We start from the raw sequence: 17,097 nt of genomic DNA, 5'->3' as shown, positions 1-17,097 counted from the left end.
CTTGGCTGGGATTACAGGTGTGAACCATCACACCTAGCCCTGAAAGAGCTAGTTCTGTTAAGGGGCCATGTGAGGGTCCAAACCTTTCTCTTTAGTGAAGACTTTCTGCTGGAGGGGCAGGGCTGTTGAGATAAGCTTTTTCAAATGGCCAACATCCCTGAAGGGCAGTGATATAAGATTTTCCCTGACACAGAAGTACAAAAGAAACCCAGCACTTTGTAGAAGCTGGAGGAACAGCAAGTCATTGGCAACTGTAACAGTCGTGTCACCATGCTGGAGACTGTCAGTCCAGTCACCTCCTGAACCATGATCTAGCTCTTGTTGCCCTAAATCACATCTGAATACCACCCATATCCTCAAACAACACAAAACAGACCTGAAGTTCTTCTCTCCTCAGAATTTGGTTATGATTGAAATGTAATAAGCAGGAAATTAGAATTCTGGTTGCAAAGAATTCACGCTGAAAGCAGAAACTGTCTTACTCATCTTTAATACACTTGTGCCTAGAACAATGCCTGGTTGATTAGTGAGTGAATTAATGAGAGCCCTTAAAAGAGAAAAGGAAATTTTACAGGACTATAGTAGTTGAAGAGCTACATTGGAGAAATTAAAGAAGCAAATCCGATGACTGAATTAACACTCTATGACTCATCTAGCTATTGATCAAAGAGAGAATTTATTCACAGAGATTTTCAAATACAAACAAAATAGCACTTTTAAATTTTTTACAAAATGAATATAGAAATAAATGTGGTACAGCACAGTACAATAATGGACAAAAGAAAACACGATCCAATGACTGGAGAATGTCTCTCATTACTCTCATATCTTCAGCTGAATTCTCTCCTACAGTGGACAGAAAGTTTCCCCTTTTCTTCATAAGAATATCATAGCAGAAGCTACTCAGAGAAATATTGCATATTGTTGAATAACATGGAAATACAAAGGCTTAACTCTAAAGGTCTGCATAAACACTGAAAATATGTTGAGGAACTAAATTAGAGTTTATGCAGGATATACAAAATACTGATGTTTGGCTTATTGGTCCATTTATTAGGCTTAATGTATGTTTATAAAGTGATAATACTGTATTTTAAATGTATATTAAAAAGAAAACAGAGGAGAAATGCACCACTAAACCTCCCGTACAGTCTGTGCAATAATCCACGTTTGTGCATGGGTGTCTGTGAGGATGCATATGTCTGTATGTGCTTGTGTGATTTCGGGAGTGCCGTGACCTACAGGGAACATCTTTGTGGGTACCCTGGTTCCCAACATAACACTGTTTCTACTAGCCCTTTTGATTTTCTGAGTCCTCATCTTAAAAAAAAAACAAAACTAAAACCGAAACCCTTGTTTGTATATATAGATTTGTTGTGTGTGTGTGTATATATGTTGTACATTAACAATACTCTGTGGAATAGAAACACCCGATGCCCTGCAATATTTTTAGCCTTTGGTCCATTTTTCTCCATCATTCTATACTCTCCCTTTTTTTTCCCCCCACAAGTCTCCTACAATCCTTCCTTCCTATATCATGTTCCTGATTTTATCGGGTTTCATTTTATTAGCATTGTATTGGATTAGAACTACTATTCCACCTTTTGAAGGTAGGTGGATGTTTTGACCTCTCCAAGCCCCTTTGGCCCATCTTCTCCTCTGTCTGCTCTTGGTGGCTCCATCTCAGTATGGGTAGTGCTTCTGTTTCTTGCCAGAAAAGCAAGCCAGCCATGTGCATAGCAGCATGGCAGCAGTGGCACCTGCTCCCGTGCAGTAGTAGGCCCAGCCGATTTCACACTTCCCTAGGGACAAAGGAAGGAAAAAGAAGAAAGTCACAGATGAGGATGATTTTGCAGCAGGCTTTCTTATTGCTTCCAGCGTGTGGGTTCTGAAACACCCTTTGGGAATATGGTATCCTCACTTAAATGGAATAATAATGTGCTGAAAGTTATCTTGACAGTGAAAAAAGCAAGAATGGCTGGATGCATTTCAGAAGTATCTCAATGTCTACCTCTCACACTGGCTAAGAGAAGTCTAGTCTCCTCCACCAATATCCACACCTGGCCAAAAAAAGAGAAGAATGGCAGCAACCAGGATAGGGGATGAAGGAGTTAATTGTAACTTACATCACCCAAGCTCACCTGCGTAACAAAGTACTTTAGGGAAAAAAATATAAATGTTGATGCAATCCTTCTGCAAAAGGGCCACTTTGAGGAGGCAAGCCATTTGAAGGATAATGGCTAATGCTAAGGTGAATGCTGCCCTTTATGTGGAATCGTCAAGTGACTTACTCTCTACTGTCTGAATCAGAAAACAAAAATTCCCAGATTCTTCTGGGATCAATACTCACCTTGAAGATAAAGTGTCATTTAAATGGAAATATAATGACAAGCATCCAAGTGGGTCCTTATTTCTCAGAGTTGGATTAGTCTTAATAGTCATAACAAATCCAAAATATTAAAAATATGTAAGTAGATGTATTTATCTATATTGTATTTGTCAATTCTTTTGTCAACATTATAAGGTAGAATACTAGCTCAACATGGTTGACAAAAAAGCTTCTCAGCATTTAAAGAAGTTGGTGACTTACCCATAGTCATATGCTTATAATTTGGAATAAAGTGAGCCAGGACTGAAATCTGGGTTCTAGACCCCAAGAATAGGTCGGTGTCCCCAGATGGGTTAATGGAATGGGTTTCTGCATTCATTAGCTTTGTCTTTCTTAATGACATTCAAGTTATTCTTTTTGTGCGCACAGTAAAGAAGGCCTCTATATCTTATACTGGACGCTGTACTTTCTGCTTCAATTCTAATTCATTTTTCAGCCGGTCTTACCATCTTATCAGATGATGCTCCAACAGCAACCATGTTCCTCCTTTTGGTTCTTGTTTTGCATTACATCAAATACAAACATAAACACCAAGACATTTGGATTTCACAGTCACTGAACATAAAACCCATAGATTGAAAATCACGGGGCCGGGCGCAGTGGCTCATGCCTGTAATCTCAGCACTTTGGGAGGCCAAGGCGGGCGGATCACCTGTGGTCAGGAATTTGAAACCAGCCTGACCAACATGGCAAAACCCTGTCTCTACTAAAAATACAAAAATTAGCCAGGCATGGTGATGGGAGCCTGTAATCCCAACTACTCAGGAGGCTGAGGCAGGAGAATCACTTGAACCCGGAAGGTGGAGGTTGCAGTGAGCTAAGATCACACCAGTGCACTCCAGCCTGGGTCAGGAACAAGACTCTGTCTCAAAAAAAAAAAAAAAAAAAAAGAAAATCATATCCTTTCTTCTCACAAGTCAGTCTGCAGGAAAATAGCCTGTTGCTTGGCAAGAGTGACACCACCTTGAAGAGAAACCTCAATGACAACCAGTGTTTGACTCCTGCATACCGAGGTGTTCCCACAGCTTAGATAACCCCCCATAAAGAAACAATGCCTATGGCATAGATAACCTTTCATAAAGACGTTTATCTCATCTCCCTAGAGGTCACAAGTTTTGGAAAGAAAGTGTGAGATGTGACCAGCTGCACTTGTCTGTACCCTAAAAGCTTGCTATGTAAAGGCTGCTTTCTGGAGGGCAGGTGCAAAGATCCACCATCTGACACCTGCCAGAGACATGGCTGAGAAACTGGACTTGTCAGCCTCTTTCCTCACCTCTTTTCTCAGCCTCTCAGCCTATGGGGCTGGGTTTGCATAGACCTGCTCACCGCAGAACACAGCCACTTTTACCTTGTTCATTTGTGAAGAATTAATAACTTCCCTGCTGAAAATTACCAAGACTGTTAGCTATAATGTGCAATTAAACTTTGGATCTTCACTGGACATTTACTGGAGAAGTAGTTAGCATGTGCCCCATGCATGGATAAAAAGGCAAGACAGAGCTAAGGGAGTTTTTGGCTTGTGGTCACCATGAGTCAACAGCAGCAAAATTTGATCAAGAGCCTCCACATCTTAAAAGTTCTTAGGCCATTACCTAAGCAAACAGACATCAAGCTATGTTGTTCAGTCCTCAACCTAGGTGTCATCCTTGATTTCTCCCTTTCCACATCCAATGAATAATTAAAAAAGAGCAAATGTGTATTGATTACCATTTTCTCAAAATTGTCATGGAGCTCTACATGGAGCAGATATTAATGATTTAATTCTCATAGGAACACAGTATGGTAGGTACATGAGTATCATTTCAGAAGGGAAGACTGAGGCCAAGGAAAGTTTAATAACCTGCTCCAGGACTTCTCCTTAATAAGTAGCAAGTCCTCTGCCACTCTCCCCCATATCTATCCTGTGTCCTGCCCCTTCTCAAAGGCCCAATCATCCCCCAGGCAGTCTCGTCTGCTGTCATTGCTTTCTTATCTCTCTGCTTCTACTTATATCATTACCAACAGCAAGGTAGGCAGCTGTCTTTTTAAAAATCAATCAGATCAAGCCACGCTCTTACTTAAAACCCTGTAATGACCCAGCACTTTGGGAGGCCAAGGTGGCTGGATCACTTGAGGTCAGGAGTTCAAGACTGGCCTTGCCAACATGGTGAAACCCCATCTCTACTAAAAATACAAAAATTAGCCAGGCGAATTTGATCAAGAGCCTCCACATCTTAAAAGTTCTTAGGCCATTACCTAAGCACACAGACATCAAGCACACAGAGCAAATTAGCGCAAGTGGCCCACACATAAGAATCCCTTGAACCCAGGAGGCGGAGGTTGCAGTGAGCCAAGATTGCACCACTGCACTCCAGCCTGGATGGCAGAATAAAACTCTGTCTCAAAACAAACAAACAAACAAAAAGCCCCTTTAATGAATTCTCAAAAATCAATGTCCTTCCTATAGCCTATGAGGGCTTAAATGTCTGCTGACCTCCCACACCTCATGACCACTCTCTCCTGTGTCTTTTCTCTGGCCACACTGACCACTTTTTCTGGAGCACATCAGCCTTGTTGCTGACATGAGAGCTTCACGCTTATGATTCCTTCCACCCAGAAATTCTACTTCCAGATCGTGGAAATGCCAGGCCTATGGCAAGCACCCAATACATAATTGTTGAATGAAAGGCAAGGTAAAAGAAAAGCAGAAAGGAAGCAAACCAGGCAGGCAGCTAATACCTGAAAAACAGTAAGTCTAGCATTTTATTTTAAGAGTAACTCTTGTCCTGTTTTGGCACTGAAATTTTGGAGAGAACTTCCCAAACCAAGTATGTATTTCCGGCCTCATCTAGAGAGTATGTTAAATTTAACGGGGTAACAGATTCTGAAAGATCACCTCTCCACCTCTGGGTAGGTCTCACTGGCACAATGACCTCCATTAATACAGAGAGAATAAGCATTTTTCACGGGTAACCGAGTCCCCCTTCACAGGTCAGATTTGCCGACAACCATGAACTAATGTGGTTGTGAGTCTTGGGAATAATCTCCATTTTGAATTATTCCTTAGCTGGATTAAATACATCTAGGAGGGGGAATTAATAGGTAGAGAAGAGATGGCCAATAGTTTAGAACATTTCAAAGAGTCGGCAAAATTTGTGGTCCATCTGTTTAGCACTGGGCTCAGAACACAGAATACAATCAATTGTTCATTATTAATAATGTATTGACCTATACATAGTTCCATGACCTAACATGAAAAGTAGAGTATATAATTCTTTATTAATTATTTGGCACTTAAGAAAAAGTTGCTGAGGCTAATTATTTGAAAACAGTGTATGTGACAGTAGACACATTTATTAAGCAAAGATGGAAAAAGCTAGTAAAGGGTTGGCTATCAGAGGACAATGAGAGAGAGGATAATGTTGGTTTTGCTTTCGTTTTTGGCAGAGAAGTCAATAAAATAGCAGAAGTTTAAGCTTCAGCGTCTCGTAAGTGGCAGGGGAGCTACAGCCGATGCTGTAGATTCTCCAGTCAGTTCCTCTGTGTCCCTTTGCTGGTTCTTGACTCTCAATCTCCAGCTTCTGTTTGTGCTTTGCTCCTAACAGCTTATATTTGCAACGCTCTTCAGAGGACCCATGAGTGACTGGCATTACTCTGTCCCAGCTCTCTGACAACTGAAGTGCCCCCTGGTGTGACCCACAGCCAGCGATGGACTTGTACCGGAGTGTGCACATCTAGCATTCTTCCCTCCAGGTGGAACAAAGTCTGCAGTGTAATGATAATGAATGTTCCCAGCACTGTGAGTTCAGGCTGAGGCTGAACTCTCATGACAAACTGCACCCCGCTGGGTGTTTACTCCTTCCCTACCTTGCTTTTCCACTTCCCCACTGTTTTTTCCTTGGCACATTTCCTCAATCACTTGAACTCAAATCCTTATCTCAGGATCCACTCTGGGGAACCAGATCTAAGACAGGAGTGAATGAACAAAGACTTTCTTGCTTTTCTTTATCAAGGGATCTGTAAGTTTCTACCATTGTCAGAAGCTAAGCCACCCCACCCACCTACCCAAGCCCTGCTATCCCCTGAAAGAGGCAGAGCAGAGATTTCAGCACCAGCTGTCTCCCACTCTCCCCACACTACCCTCTTCGTAGGGCAAATCCTTGTCTTGCTCAGTAGTAATTGTAATTTCTAGTCATTGTTATCTGGATCCATTCTTGTTTATGTCATAAAACAGGTAGTTAACGTATCAGGCTAAATGTCTATCAGATGAAAACTGGCAGGAAATTAAGCAAAGATCTTTAAAGAGTGTACCATAATAGCAGAAAATGTTTGAGGATATAAGAAAATACGGCCACCAATCAGACATATATGCAAGTTTGTGTGTATGATTTACAAAATTTGGGATTAAAATTCAACAACTGGTTAAGGTCCAAAATGAGCTGTTAATGTTCGATGTGATTTAAAAGAAAAAGAGTCCTTCATTTAAGACATGAAGGCTTTTTCATTTACTAAGTAATTTTTAAAATAATTATTAGATCAAAAAGTGATTTAACATGAATTTGTTCTAGTATTACAAATCATATTGAGATATAGCAAGATATAGCCAGCCAATCAAACTAGCCTCAAAAAATATACAAAAGTACATATGCATACATGTCTTTTGAGGAAAAATGGTCAAGATCAGTCTAGTTAGAGTAAGGTGTGTCAATAGAATTTAAGCAAATCAGAAAAAATACTGTCATCCAACCCTGATTCTTGATTTTCTTCTTCCCTTCCTTTTTCCTTTCCTCGCTCCCTCTCTCAATTTATTCACTGATTCAACAAACATTCAGTGAGTGCCAGCTCCAACTATGAATGAATCACTGGGTACTGGGAGTTTTGTTGGGAATAATATAGATATAATTCCTGCTATCAAGAAGCTTATTGTCTAGTCAAGGAAATAAGCATTAAGCAATACTGAGACATTTCTATACTGATAATTGTGATATGTGCTTTGAAGAAAAAATCCAGGATGCGAAGGCAGCATATTGCAAGTGATCTATGTAGTGCGGTCAGGTCAGTGAAAGAGAGCCTTAAATTAGAAGTGAGATCTAAGCCAAGACCTGCAGATGTTCAGGAGTGAGCCAAGCGTGAATCTGGGGGGCCAGGAAACAGTACGCTTGGAGTGAGGGGATGGGAAATGTAATGCAGAAATGCAGACAGATTTGGGTCTTGCTAAAGTATTGCTCAGGTAAGAGACGGATCCCATTTTGGGTGTAAAGCAAGGGATGGGTTTGGGTATGACCACCTCTAGAGTTCGAGAGCTTGAAGCCTGAAAATTCCCTCTTTGAAATTGCCATTTGTATTGTTGGATAGGAATATGAGGTATTTAACAGTCACAAATAAATCTTAGGCTCCTGCTGCCTGTTTTGCTGTGTTATAGAAGCTGGAAACGCAGCAGGGAATAATACAGACAGAGTCTTTGATCTCATGAAGCTTACTTTCCAGTTCATATAACTCACATCAGCTGTATTATTCTGAAACATTCCTCGTATATTACACACGTTTTGTAGAAATTCAGTTCAATGAAATAAACCAGACACAACAGGATTTTTTTTTCATAAAACTGTAAATGTGAAAGCAAAACGTCCAGAATTCTGTGAGAGATTAGGGGTTTACCAGGCACAGGCTTGTCCCTTTGAACTTCTCCAAAGGAAAAGGAAAAATAGATTTTTCTCTCTGAGCATGACCCTATTGTTAAAACGTGTGTGCTCCATAACAAGAAATTAGCACCATGTTTTACAGTCATAGAAAATAAAGTGTTTCTGCATACTTTTCATGAGTAGTAATGAAACTAAATAAAACCAGGAAATACAGGGCCATTCTTCCATGGCCTCTCTCTACCCCTGTCATGGCAATAAATGCTTGTTATTATAATGCAAACAGAAAGCATTTTTCCAGAGGGCAAGTTTTGTCTGTGATCCTTTCAGGAAATTAGAGAAGGAAATCTGTTTAAACTTTCCCTTTTGCTCTCCGTAATGCTCCATCAAACAGGACTCCAAGCTTGCTTGGTTGGCAAATTACTGCTTTCAACAATGGGGAATACTATTCTTGACAGATAAAATAGAGGTTAATGGGACAGAAAGCAGCATACCATAGCCATTTGCCAAGTCAACAGAAAAAGACTGTGGCGGAATTCCAGGGCAGCCCCAGAGTAGAGAGAGGGGTGGGGAGGGATATTGCTGATTTCTTAGGGTGGCTCAAATTAGTTTTTAGTATAGCTTTTGGAAGTGATAGAGGCAGAAAGAGAGGTACAAAGAATCCAGTCTTATTACATATAACAATGGAATTCCGGTGATCTTTTCATCTTTTAAGGACACTGGAGTTTAACCTCTGCCTTTTCATTAATTTGTTCAATTAACATTTTGGAGCCTACCAAGTGTGACTGTCTGCTTATTTCAATGTTCCATTCAGGCCCTCAGTACGATGACCAGATCACAACAACCAATACACATTTGTGGCATGAATGGATATGAGACATTATATTTGTGCTAAGAATAGAAATACAAAATTAATAGTCATATAACAGCTGTCATATATAGACAGCAAGTGAAGGGCTACAAGTTACGAAGGGGTCTCTCGTTTAATCATTTTTGTCTAGGATCCTTGATCTGTTTATACTTTCCAACATTATTCTCACTTTGAAGATGCAGAAACTGAAGGATAAGTAACTTACCCATTATCTCAAATAAATAGCAAAGCTTGAACTTGGAACTTGGGTCGAACTGATTCCAGAGTTTTTTCCTGTGCTCAGATAATGTATAAAAAAGATCTTAATCAAATGCATTTTTCTCATTTGTTAAATAGTACTTGTCTTGGCACTTATATGCCCGAGAAAAAAATAAAACATATTTTACCTTACCCCTTCAATTTGCCAGTCTTCTTAGAAGACTACATATTTAGTGAACTAAATATGGCCTGAGAATAACTGTACTTCTATATTTGAGTCCTTGTGGATGAACTATAACCTAGCTTAATAGGCAGACAGGATTGAAAACCTAACTTAGGAGTATGCATCCATAATAATTGCTGAGTCTCCGCCAGTCCCAGCAGCCATAGTTCAACCACTCATATACTGCTGAGTGTTGAAACTATATTCAAATAAAGCAAACACCAAACTGTACCCAATCCAGTTTTTTCTGTACCTCACTTCTGATTTTTGTATGTCACGTTCCTTTTTTGTCTATAAATTTGTACTGACCATGAGGCACCCCTGTAGTCTCTCTGAATCTGTTGTGATACAGGGGGGCTGCCTGATTTGTGAATTGTTCATTGCTCAATTAAACTCCTTTAAATTTAATTCAGCCAAGTTTTTCTTTGACAATGCCCATGTTCAATAGCATGGTTTCAATTGCTAAGGGTCTGCACCTTGCAAAGACTTGACAGCCCCAATTCCTGAGCCAATGAAACCACACTTGGCACCTTTGGCAATGCATCTTCTTTAAGGATGTGGAAATGTGATGTCTAAAAGAAGCTTGCTTGAGGGACAGATGACTAATGCTCCCTGCAGGAGAAACTGCCTCCAGAAATGGTCCCAGACTGAATGTTTTTGACCCTACCTTGACTCTGTGTGAGCCCTAGCTGATTAAGGGCTTCAGCTCCTGGGTACACTTTAGTTCCACTCCAGAGCTGCTGTCTGCCTATGAACCCTCAGAAGTTTGGCTGGTGCCACCATACCATCCTAACTTTCACCCAGAGACTCCATGGTAGCGCCCTCCACTGTGTACTGTATTGCTCTGGAAAGCGCAGCACAGGACACTGTAACTCAGGCAGTTCTCGCCCTCTGACCGCATGCCATTTATCACAAAACCTCCATGTTTACAGTGCCTTTTCTTGAACTTGAGCTCCATGGGATCCCCATTTACTTCTCTTTCCCCACAAGGTCACTGCTGAGCACCCATAATGCCTTGTAGCCACAGTGCCTGAGTCAGGATATGATAAGCTGACTGACTTTATTTATCCAGGCAGAATATCTTTTATCTGTGATATTTTGAAAATTTTAACATGTTAATATTTAAATGTGGCCGGGCGCGATGGCTCACGCTTGTAATCCCAGCACTTTGGGAGGCCGAGACGGGCGGATCACGAGGTCAGGAGATCGAGACCACGGTGAAACCCCGTCTCTACTAAAAATACAAAAAATTAGCCGGGCGTGGTGGCGGGCGCCTGTAGTCCCAGCTACTCGGAGAGGCTGAGGCAGGAGAATGGCGTGAACCCGGGAGGCGGAGCTTGCAGTGAGCCGAGACTGGGGACAGAGAGATCCGTCTCAAAAAAAAAAAAAAAAAAATTTAAATGTAAAGTTTGGGTAAAAGTAGGCATATTAGATTGTATCCTTGTTGCTGTATTAATAACGAAGGCAGGAAGGTTGAAGGATCAATGGAAAGAGGAAAAACATTTATATATATATATATATATACACACACACACATATATATACACACACATATATATATATATATTTTTTTTTTTTTCTCTGTCTCCCAGGCTGGAGTGCAATGGTGCTCACTGCAACCTCCGCTTCCTCCCGGGTTCAAGGTATTCTCCTGCTTCAGCCTCCCAAGTAGCTGGGATTACAGGTGTGCACCACCATGCCCAGCTAATTTTTGTATTTTTAGTAGAGACGGGGTTTCACCATGTTGGTCAGGATGGTCTCGATCTCTTGACCTTGTGATCCACCTGCCTCGGCCTCCCAAAGTGCTGGGATTACAGGTGTGAGCCACCGCACTTGGCCCTTGAGCCTCTTAAGATTTTAAATATGCTTTGCATTTGTTATATTTTGCAAGTCGGAAACCATAAGCATAAAGAAAGTCCATGACAAACAATACCCAGCACAAGGAAATGAGTTCCATTTCTTTTATTAATAATTCTGTATGTAAAATATATCAGTATAAGGTCTGTAGATTAGATAATAGCATTTTATCAAAGTTAATTTCCTAATTTGGTAATTGTATTGCCAGATAAGAGAATGTTATTGTTAGGAATTACTCACTTAAGTATCTACGGTTGAGAGGGCAGCATGTCTCAGAAGGAGGGAATAGGGCAGGAGGGAGGCAGGGATTGATAAAGCCAGTGTGATGAAATCAAACATTAAGGGAATCCAGGTGAAAGGAATATTGGACTTCTTTGTATTATTCTGTAGCTTTTCTATATATCTAAAATTACTCCAAAATCAAAATTACACAAATATAAACAATAATTTGAAAATATCTATGTGACATGGTTTGGATTTTTGTCCCTGCTCAAATCTCATGTCAAACTATAATCCCCAGTGTTGCAGAAGGGGCCTGGTGGGAGGTGACTGGATCATGGGAGTGGGCTTCTCCCTTGCTGTTCTTATTGTAGTGAGTGAGTTGTCACGAGATCTGGTTGTTTAAAAGTGTGTAACACCTCCCCCTTTCTCTCTCTTCCTCCTGTTCCGGCCAGGTAAGACGTGCCTGGTTCCGCTTTGCCTTCTGCCACGACCGTAAGTTTCCTGAGGCCTCCCCTGCCAAGCTTCCTCTACAGCCTGTGGAACTGTGCACCAATTAAGCCTTTTTTTTTTTTTTTTTTTTTTTTTTTTTATAAATTACCCAGTCTCAGGTAGTTCTTTATAGCAGTGTGAGAACGGACTAACACAATGGGTGTATGTATATGTATAAGTATATACAAAATCAGTGGGGACTTTTACTCTTGTAAGTTTAAGGAGCAAGAAATCAATAAACATATTGACCATACGATATGAAAATGAGACACCTGCATAATGGCCACTTTTATTTTGTAATTTTCCTCATGAAAATACCCAACGACCCTCTTACATTCCATGTAGCTCTGTTAAGCACAGCACACGGTGAGGCAGCTCAGTTGGTTTCTGCCCTCTGGCCACATCCCATCTAACACAAAACTTCAGCCCATTCTTGCCTGCCACACCCAACTGAGCAAACAACCTACAAATTGAATCAATTAAATAAAGATGCCATCCCAGCACGAATCATACAATGTTCCTGTGAGACAATTCAGGAGGTGGATAAGTGTGCAGGACCTGTGTCCAGCGGGGAAGGAACAGAGTGTCATACATCTTCCCCAGCAGGAGCTGCCCAGAGGACGAGGGACACACATCGGGGCACAGAGCCCATTTTCCTCCACACAATTTCCCCAGCCTGGCAAGGTAAAGCAGTTATATATTCGATGTGGGAAACAATATTTCCCACTGAAAAAAGGGGTTTTTCCAGCTGATACATTTGAAGGATTTTATACAAGCAAAGCCTGTCTTCCAAAGAGAAAGACTACAGGATTTCTTTGTGCAATCAAAGTCATCCCCAGGCAGCTCCAGCTGTGAGTGCTCCTGGCAAGACAGGAAGGCAGAAAGGATGGGAGGCAGGGATTAGAGGAAAGGGATTAGACCTGAACAGGACAGAGCCTCTTTTAAATTCAAGCCTTGTCATCACCCTTCTGTTTCTGCGTCCTTTTGACTTTATCCTTGTCACTTCTGCCACCCAGAGCATCACAGCATCACAGATTCTAGAGGCAGAGGGACCTAGGAGAAGGATCATTTAGGTCATGGGTTGGCAACCTTATTCTGAAAGAAGCCAGATAGTAAATATTGTAGTTCAAAAGCAACCACGGTCACCAAATAAACACGTGAGCATGGCAGTGTTCCCATAAAATTTTATTTACAAAAACATGCAGACTAGATTTGGCCCATAGTTTGCCAACCTCTGATGTAAGCCATCTCCCGTACTTTCCCAGTGAGAACACTGCTGCCCAAGACACTGACAGGGCTTTCCCATGTCTCTTGAATGTGTTCTCTTCAGTAGCTGAGTCCTATTCTTTGTTTATAATTTGTAATTTCCTGGCTCCCAGTCTAAAGCAGGCCGGTGATGCTGGGTTATTCTAATCTAAAAATGCAGTCCTGACTCTTTGGGTACTTACACCACATAATTACCTGCCTGCCCTTTGAATTTCACATACCCAGAACAAAAAGCTATAAAGTTGTGGGAAAAAAACAAATTTTTCATCAATAAATCAGGCCGTTGGGATATATATACACATTGGGACATATATTGCTTAACAATGGAGATACACTCTGCTAATGCATTATTAGGTGATTTTGTCATTGTGCAAACATCATAGAGTATACTTACACAAACCTAGATGGTATAGCCTACTCCATTACATAGCTCCATCCTCATCTGGTGGGTCCACCATCACACATGTGACCCATCATTGACTGAAACATCATTATGTAGTGCGTGACTGTACTTCATGTCAATATAAGTAAACTACTTATGGAAACGAGATCGATATAAAACAAAAGGGCAGGGTTATGTGGCAGGGAAGAGAGTAGAGATGGGCCAGTCAGAGAAACTGGCCCTGGAAGATCTGAAAACTAGATGTCCAGGTGATGTTGCTGGGTATGGCTGCACAGGAACAAACTCTCTGCTCTTCCCCTCTTACCTAGAGTCCTGTGAGGCTTCCCTTTCATACCACACCAAACCTAATTATTTTTCCTTCCATCAGATCCGACCAGGGTCCTTCCTCCTAAATTCCACTGAGTCAAGGCCCTGTGTCACCCCATCCTGAAATCCCAGTAGGAAGCACATGCCATGGAAAGGGTGGCAGATGCTCTGCCTATTTAGCATTCCCCCAATGCGGAGAAATGGCAAAAGAAACAGAAATACTCTGGCTCCTCCAGAAACATAACCACATTTCAGCAGGATGAGTGGAGCAGCTTCTGAATTCTTACGATCACACCAATCAAATGGACCTCTGCTCTGTGGCCCAGTGGATAATTTTCTTTCTTTTTTTTTTTAATTAACTTTGAAAGTTCTGGGGTACACTTGCAGAATGTGCAGATTTGTTGCATAGGTATACACGTGCCATGGTGGTTTGCTGCACCCTTCAACCCCCCATCCAATAGTTTTCTTAACATACACATTTGTGCCACTTACACACAAAAAATGGTTTACCCTTTGTCTTGTCTGGCCAGCTGAGTATCTGCTGGCACAGCTGCTATCAATCCTTGCTTCTTAGCATTGAATCCATCCTAAAGGTTTCCTTAGAGATAATGTACTGTTAAGATGATAAAGCAAACATGTTGGCTCAGTGCATAGTGGTGGCCTTTGTGTTCACACTGTGAACTGACACAGAATCTGATCTCCAGGTGGGGTTGGCTAAGATAACCAATCGGGCTTTATTTAGTGTATGGTGATAAAGATTATCCTTCAGTTTCTGTCTGTAGCTGCTATTTATAAAGGCTGGAAATACCTGAAATCCAGCTCCTCTGACTCATGGACTGCCGAGAAGAGAGTGTGAAAAGAACCAGTCTGTCTCTAATTACTGCTCCTCCATGTGAACTATGGCTGCAGCCATTTTCCTATAAAACCCATGTGAAGAGGTGCTGCATTTCCTCGTGATGTTATTTATCTGCCCTCCCTGTCTCTACTGGTCATACTTCCATTGGCCACCAAGCAGTCTCTGAATATACTCTCTAGGTATCCGGTTACATACCTAGAGAACTGGGACGGAACTGAAGCAAGCACTGCTTTGATGTTTGTTAGCTGCCCTCAATCTAAAAGATTTTCCTTGATGATCCCTTTTTGCTTGTACAGTAGCTCTTGAGAATGAACCTCATTCAATTTGGGCAAGCATAGCCTTGAGACTCTTTTTGGTAAATTACAATCTGTTGAGAAAGTGCGAGACATGGTAAGATACTCTTCCACAATCTCATTTCCAACTTATAATGAAAGCAAGTCTCAGAACAAGTCCTCCTACACATACAGACACTTATTCAACAAATAGCCATCAAAAAGCAGGCACAAAACATCAAACTGACCTGGGAGCTAGTTAAGTCCTAGCTCTCTTTTTAGGTATTTGGACGACCAACTTCTTGAATAAACCAGTAGGGAGAATGCAGCAAGATTCCATGGCAGGATTCTGTTCTCTTTGGCAACAAACAACTAGAAATCTTCCAAACCAGAGACTAGAAACTGAACACTTTAGGGATGATCAAGCTGTGGATACCATTCCTAAGAATAGTGAGGGCACAGATGGAATGCATCAGTAAGGCTGTACTGGGTATCAAAATACTAAAATATGTACCTCTGTCTGTAGGTAAACAGCCACTGCCCCAAGTTCCCCCAAAACCCTTTCTTCCCTTGAAAACCCTAAGGAATCCTTGCCTCACATCCCAGAAACCAAAGAGCTAATGCCTGGCAAAGGAGGGCCCCATGGGAGCCTCTGCACGTGGCCAGTACTTGTTTTAGCTCACATTTTTCAAAGCCTATGACATATTGATTATTAAATATTTTGAATATCACTCAGACTTAGAGTGATAACACTATGACTGGATGGATGCTTAAATCCTTGCAAGCAGAAATAGGGAGTGTCTCTAACTACTTACTTGGATTCTACCAATCCACAATCTTGAGTATTTTTTTTCTTTTTTTTTTTTTTTTTTTTGAGACGGAGTCTCGCTCTGTCGCCCAGGCTGGAGTGCAGTGGCATGATCTCGGCTCACTGCAAGCTCCACCTCCCGGGTTCATGCCATTCTCCTGCCTCAGCCTCTCCGAGTAGCTGGGACTACAGGCGCCTGCCACCACGCCCGGCTAATTTTTTGTATTTTTAGTAGAGACGGGGTTTCACCGTGGTCTCGATCTCCTGACCTCGTGATCTGCCCGCCTCGGCCTCCCAAAGTGCTGGGATTACAAGCGTGAGCCACCGCGCCCGGCCTAATCTTGAGTATTTTTAATTTCACCAATGAAAGTCCATTTTAATATTCATCATGCTATTTAATAAGATCTAATTCTACCAATAAAAGTCCATTTTGATCATTGCTGTGCTAATTAGTAAAGCTTCCAGTGTTAGTCAAGATATGAATAACAGAACCACTTGTACTAGCACCCATGAGTATCTAGTCTGGAGTATGCACTTGAGTTGTGGTTTCCCTTAAATAATACGCATATATCACTGTCTATGATGAAGTATTTTTCAAGGAACTATAGGCATTGTAACAGTAGTCTTAGGAATTGTGAAGGGTTTGATATTTTACTCTATTTGCAATGTAACAAGTTATACTATCACAATTTTGTGGATGCTGGCAAAAGATAGGAGACTCCTGAATCAGAGATAAAGGACTGTATTACTCACAGCACAGCAGGCAGTGTGAGCTTCATGTTTATGTCCACTCCCCTTGTTGCCCTCTCCTCACAGGGGCTGGTGCAAAACAGCCCAGATGAATGCAGGAAACATAGTGGGTTTGTGTCACAGTTGAGGAACCCAAACTAAGGGAACTTGAATCTTTTATAATGGACTGCAATAAAATCTGCCCAATCTTTATTTACCCCAGAGAAAGGTATTATTTTTATTATAATGGACACTAAACACATTTGTCCTCTGCTCTACTTCCAAGACTGTTTACTATACAAACATCTTTGAAATGGTAGTTCAGAATAGAGTGTCTCTGCTGACGAGTTGTGCTAACATGCAAGAGATCTGTGAAGAACCATCTCCAACAGTGGCACTAATGAAACTGGCTAAGATCCTAAGTGGAAGCATATTCAATTCACTAGGAAGGCTGAACACTCATTTTCACAGATGTGATTCTGCATTAGAACTGGTGCATGGCATGGACATAAACATGGGAACAACAGACATGGAATCACTAGAGTGAGGCAAGAGAGAGGGGGGTAAGGGCTGAAAAACTACCTATGGGG

General features: G+C 41.4%; 1 protein-coding gene across 2 annotated transcripts in view; it reads right to left on the bottom strand.

Annotated features, from left to right (window-relative positions):
• Window positions 1-657: 657 nt before the first annotated feature.
• Window positions 658-17,097, bottom strand: part of LHFPL6 (LHFPL tetraspan subfamily member 6) — a 265,474-nt gene continuing 249,034 nt past the window's right edge. For both annotated transcript variants that reach the window (XM_032150415.2, XM_032150416.2), the window contains exon 4: window positions 658-1,802. In XM_032150415.2, coding sequence (XP_032006306.1) covers window positions 1,684-1,802 — 119 coding nt within the window. In that variant the 3' untranslated portion in view covers window positions 658-1,683. The remainder of the gene's footprint in view (window positions 1,803-17,097) is intronic.

This window comes from Hylobates moloch, unplaced genomic scaffold (assembly GCF_009828535.3).
Source record: "Hylobates moloch isolate HMO894 unplaced genomic scaffold, HMol_V3 SCAFFOLD_4, whole genome shotgun sequence".
Taxonomy (NCBI): Eukaryota; Metazoa; Chordata; class Mammalia; order Primates; family Hylobatidae; genus Hylobates; species Hylobates moloch.
Note: the sequence above shows the minus strand (reverse complement) of the source record. Positions and strands in the feature narration are given on the sequence as shown.